The 4,975-nt window shown below is 44.2% G+C and overlaps 2 protein-coding genes across 6 annotated transcripts in view; both read right to left on the bottom strand.

The window, feature by feature from the left end:
• Positions 1 to 116: 116 nt before the first annotated feature.
• On the bottom strand, positions 117 to 1,728 carry LOC102195044 (uncharacterized transmembrane protein DDB_G0289901-like). 4 transcript variants are annotated; one of them, XM_005743397.1, is made up of 5 exons: positions 1,607 to 1,728; positions 1,476 to 1,537; positions 1,095 to 1,386; positions 262 to 1,031; positions 117 to 188 (listed from the first exon to the last, which is right to left on the bottom strand). In XM_005743397.1, the coding sequence occupies exons 1-4, from the start codon at positions 1,627 to 1,629 to the stop codon at positions 266 to 268; spliced, it is 1,143 nt and encodes a 380-aa protein (XP_005743454.1). In that variant the 5' UTR covers positions 1,630 to 1,728; the 3' UTR covers positions 117 to 188; positions 262 to 265. The 4 variants fall into 4 exon arrangements, with proteins under 4 accessions (XP_005743454.1, XP_013768876.1, XP_005743453.1 ...); XM_013913422.1 differs by having other exon boundaries at positions 262 to 682; positions 854 to 1,386; XM_005743396.1 differs by having other exon boundaries at positions 262 to 1,386; positions 1,476 to 1,507.
• Positions 1,729 to 3,196: 1,468 nt separating this feature from the next.
• The window catches only part of LOC102195719 (rac GTPase-activating protein 1), an 11,873-nt gene continuing 10,094 nt past the window's right edge, over positions 3,197 to 4,975 (bottom strand). For both annotated transcript variants that reach the window (XM_005743399.1, XM_005743398.1), the window contains exons 13-16: positions 4,803 to 4,935; positions 3,898 to 4,006; positions 3,618 to 3,714; positions 3,197 to 3,393 (exon numbers count right to left, since the gene is read on the bottom strand). In XM_005743399.1, the coding sequence (XP_005743456.1) occupies positions 3,348 to 3,393; positions 3,618 to 3,714; positions 3,898 to 4,006; positions 4,803 to 4,935 (385 nt within the window). In that variant the 3' untranslated portion in view covers positions 3,197 to 3,347. The remainder of the gene's footprint in view (positions 3,394 to 3,617; positions 3,715 to 3,897; positions 4,007 to 4,802; positions 4,936 to 4,975) is intronic.

Raw genomic sequence — 4,975 nt, forward strand, 5'->3', positions numbered from 1 at the left:
CAGAAGCACTGTTGGAGCACACCAAGCAGCTCAGGCTGTAGCCTTTGGGATCAGTTACTTGATAGAAGTGAAACAAATCATTTAAACATCGAATTACAATCAAATGCACAGAACACTCAGCTTTATTAAAGTCTTTATTCCATATCCAAAAGGCTTCTTGAAAGCAGATACATGCTCTTCAGTTTCACCTGCAAGATTAAGAAGAAATAACAGTCAATTAAAAGGACTTTTAGTCATTAATGCTTCACTGCATGTAGCTACCTCATTAGACTTTTATCCCTTGAAATCCACTCGCACGTCTTGGGTACTGTGGCAGTACAGGACTCAGAGGATGGTGGCCCAAGATATTATTAGAATATTTGGAGTGAGAAAGTACTTCTCTTCCTCGCTGGTAGCCAGTTCCAGTCTGGACAAGATGGGACGAAGGAAATGAAGGTACCTGAGGGAGCAGCGCAACCATACCTAGTGGCACCTCATAAGTAGACCAGGCATTGAAGTCAGGGAAGGGACGTAGTGGCATCCAGTTCCATGGGTGGTTAAGGAAAGAAGAACTTAATACAGGATAATTTTGATAAGGAACACCACCAAGGAATGAATAACCATTAGACCACGTTGGGCGAACCTCTCCAATGGGGCCAACAGGAGCAAAAGACCAGCCTCCTGGAGAGCTTCTAGGGCCAACCCATCCTCCACTGGAGCTCCCAAGGCCAAAGGACCAGCCTCCTGGGCCAACTGCTACCCCAGTGGAGCTCCCAGGGCTAAAAGACCAATGTCCTGCAGAGCTGCTAATCCCTCCTCCACTGGTGCTCCCAGGGCTAAGGGACCAACTCCCTGGAGAGCTTCTAGGGCCAACCCATCCTCCACTGGAGCTCCCAGGGCCAACCCATCCTCCACTGGAGCTCCCAAGGCCGAAGGACCAGCTTCCTGGGCCAACTGCTACCCCAGTGGAGCTCCCAGGGCTAAAAGACCAACTCCCTGGAGAACTGCCAGGGCCAACCCCTCCCCCAGTGGAGCTCCCAGGGCTGATGGACCAACTTCCTGCAGAGTTGCTAGGGCCAACCCCTCCCCCAGTGGAGCTCCCAGGGCTGATGGACCAACTTCCTGCAGAGTTGCTAGGGCCAACCCCTCCGGCAGTGGAGCCAGCAGATCCAGGATCAACTCCACCTCCATTGGAGCCTCCAGAGCCAAAGGACCAGCTTCCTGCAGAGCTGCAACAGCTAACTTCCCCTCCAGCAGAACCATTGTGTTCAGGGCCAGAATCGAGTTCTTCTCCAGTAGAACCACTAGATCCAGAGCCAGAACCAGCCTCTCCGCCAGTAGAGCCATCATGTCCAGGGTTAGTGCCAGCACTTCTAGCACTGGCAGTTACAGCTGGACTAGTTTGCCCTGAATTAAAAGATTTCAACTAAACGTAAGCTTGTAAAACAAAGTTAATTTAAGCTTCTAGGCATTCTGAAGTTGAAGGAATAGCTTACCTTTCATTGTTTGAGGGAAACAAGATCCACTGCTGAAAAGCAGGAAACAAATGCAGGAAACCCTGTGAAAAAACAAACAAGTCTCAGTAGATAAACTACTAAATCAGACAGCATTAAATTTCACTACTCACTTCAAAACAAGCTTGAGCCCCATGTCTAACTCAAAAAGCAGCACAATTCATCTACAGCAAGTTGGGATGAAAAACATGAGGGCGCTGCAGGTTTGTGCTTTAACTGGTGTGTAGTTGCTGTTTACTTTATATTGGTGCAGTTGCAATTACAGTGATTAACCACACCTGGTAAAACCTGCATTTAGCTTGCAACTTGGAAGTGTTTTACCTATCTACTGAACAGTTAGGAGCAAATGAGTGTAACCCTCCAAGGGGAACAGGTTGTCAACCTAATCTTATATTGTTTATATACTGCCTGCTTTTTCTTTTCTTTCTTTTTTCAAACAGTCAATATTTTCAGGTTAGTATTGTGGAACTTTGACTTAAAAATGAAATATTGGGATAAATTGAAAATCTAAGATAACATAAAAGCTATTTTTAAAAAACATTTCTGACTTATACTTTCGTTTTTTCCCAGTACAGGAAACAAGCCTCCATAGATATGACCTATGATTCTGAACGTACAATTCTTATGTTTTAATGAACACTTAAACTTAATTTAGATTATGTTTCAAAAACCAACATTTTAAGTCCTTCCAGGCATTTCAGATGGCTGTGGAGTTGCAAGACTTGCTTTTTGAACATTTTGTTCAGAGGGTTACACCAACAAAGATGAAGTGACAGTCCAAACACTGCACTGTTGAATTAAAACATGAGCACAGAGGTTAATTATGGAAAAAATGAATGATCAATATAGCACTGAGTTTGCATTGAAAATATACCTCATATCGGTATATCTAAATCCTACAGCTATGTCAATGTTGTGCTAAAAATTCATAGGACATTTACGGTTGCACATCTGAAGCCTTACAGCATCAACAAAACCAGCTAATGTTAGCTCAGCTCAAACTTGAGTGTTGTGGTTGCAGATAGCGGGTTGGAAAGGTTCGTCAGCCAGCGAGATAGTTATGGGTTATTCAGGAAATTCATGTTCACCAAATCAGAAAAAATGGTGAACAAAACTAACTCGACTTTCTTCTTACTGTTCAATACACAGTTGTAAGAAACCTGATGTAGAAACATATGATGGGTTTACTCATGCCAGCAATGTTTTTGTGTTACTTGGGGAGCGGCTTAGACACAGGAATGTATTTTCAGCTCACTAGCAGTAGAATTTTGGCACCCAGTTATCCTGCTGCATTTATTTACAGGCCATAATACCCATTATTCAGTGAACATTATTGTATTTAGAAGACGTGGTTCACTGTCCGTAGAGTTAGCGACACACTGCAACATCTAAAACCAAGATGATTGACAGTCAATGCAATTTTTCTTATGTTTAATGTTTGAAGACATCAGTTCTTGCACAGCTGAGGGTCAGCATCACCTGCAGAAACAAAGAAAAAATATATATACACAAGTAACGCGTCACTGCCCATCTCTGTTCAGAACAGACCCTTTGTTTACTGGGTCATTATCAACGAACTTCATGTGAAACCCAGAGACTAGGAAGGAAAGGAGAAAAAGGTGTCCAGGAAGTAAAAAACCAAAAGGGCTGATCTCGACAGGAAGGAGATCAACGGTTTCAAATGAAATGAAAGTCACAGCAAAGAATAGGACATCACGTTTTATTCCAACTTGTAATTTTTTAATGTGCCTCGATAACAAACTTCATGTGGTTAGCATGAAATCTATAAAAATGATCATCAGGCCAAGGTCCAGCATTAGTGTGTGCTCAAACAGGTTAGAGGTTCAACATCTGTCAGCTGGGCGACGTGAAGAATTTCCTCGCTGGCTCTGGTCGACCTCTGAGGACAAAACAAACAAACCATGACATGAGAGAACTGAAACAACAATGCTAATATCTTTAACTTGCATTAAAGGGCTGCACTTATACTGGGAAAACTAAAACCCAGAAATTCTCCCAGTCTTAGAACTAAAGTTGATTTTACTAATACGCATCAGCCCCATGATCTTCCTCAGTATTTGCTCAAGAGTTTGTGGATGTTGCGTTAACGCGGCGTGGTCTTACGCATTGGCCCGGTTCCTGACTCGCCCTCTCACAGATCTTCCTGCTGTAGCTTGGTAACTGTTTAACTCTGGAGATGTCAGCGGCTGGAAGAAACGACCTGAGAGGAAAATATTTATATATATTAAAAAACAAAAACAAGGTTCAGTGCTTCCTTCTTTGTATTAAGAGGTCCAGTTACACTGTGAAAGAAAACAAAGGAGGCTGAGGCAGTCGGACGAGTCACAGCGATGGTTAAACAGGCCTCGGGTTTCCCGAAAAATTTAAAAAGGTGCACACTCACCTTGCCCTTCACTCTGGCCCATCTTACTGGTGGAGGAAGAGGGGGGGATTTGGCCAATGAGGATACGCCTCCAGTAATCTTCAGGGAGGGACAACAGGCGGCAGACAACCTGCAGTGAGAGCAACGAGAGCACTCAAAATGAACTCTGAAGATGCAGAGGATAGAGAAATTAATACTATAAAGACATTTGAAAGCAGTGTTACCTAGAAACACTTTTCACATTGCATGTGTGATCCACACAGAAATGTGGTCACAATTGTGAGTTAAGTGTCGTGATATATGGAGATTATTATGCATGTTTTATTTTGCTGGTTTATTGGTATAATTTAAATCCACAATGTCATGTAAGTTCCCTGTTGCCAGGAGAGTGTATAACACTGGACAGTAGGGGGCAGCAGCGTGCTTTGGGAACTGAGTTTTCCATTCTGGCAAGACTGACCAGGCAGCGTGTCGCCTGTGTTCACTTTCTCTCCTGTTTTACAGGATCTTAATCTGGCTACGCGCCCATCATAGTGGGGCCTGAACACATGCACAAACTGTGATACGAAAGCTTAAATCAAGGCAGAATGGACGACATCACTGCTGGACTGAATGGATCACAGGTGGATGCAGAGCTGGGTCAGAGCACGTAGTGAAGGTGTTCAGGAGTGGGCAGGTCGCTAACTGTGCAGACTGTAACATCCGGAGCAGAGCCGCCAACTGAGACTGTGTCAGGCCTGAAGAGCCGGGGGGGGCAACAGGGTTAGGGTTGCTGAAACTTTTTCTGACTATGTAGCAGCTACGAGGTCAGATATCAACTGCTAGCAGTGACCGGTTCAGTCTGTACTTTATCGTGACTGAAACCAACCATTATCCAAAATTATCCCCCCCCCAAACTTCCGGTCTGGATATTTAGAGAGGCTGACCTTCAGCTGAGTGTTGGTGTCTCTCAAGATGGTGCTGGGTGATGGCTCAGGCATCCCGTGACCCACAATGGTTGGGCCGAACACCCGGGACAAGTTATTCTGGTCCATCTGGCACTGAGGACTCCTCATCACCCTCAAACATTAAGAGTTTAAAAAAAACAAAAAAAAAAAAA

The sequence above is a fragment of the Pundamilia nyererei genome, unplaced genomic scaffold (assembly GCF_000239375.1).
Source record: "Pundamilia nyererei isolate P.nyererei 1_Seehausen unplaced genomic scaffold, PunNye1.0 scaffold00131, whole genome shotgun sequence".
Lineage (NCBI taxonomy): Eukaryota > Metazoa > Chordata > Actinopteri > Cichliformes > Cichlidae > Pundamilia > Pundamilia nyererei.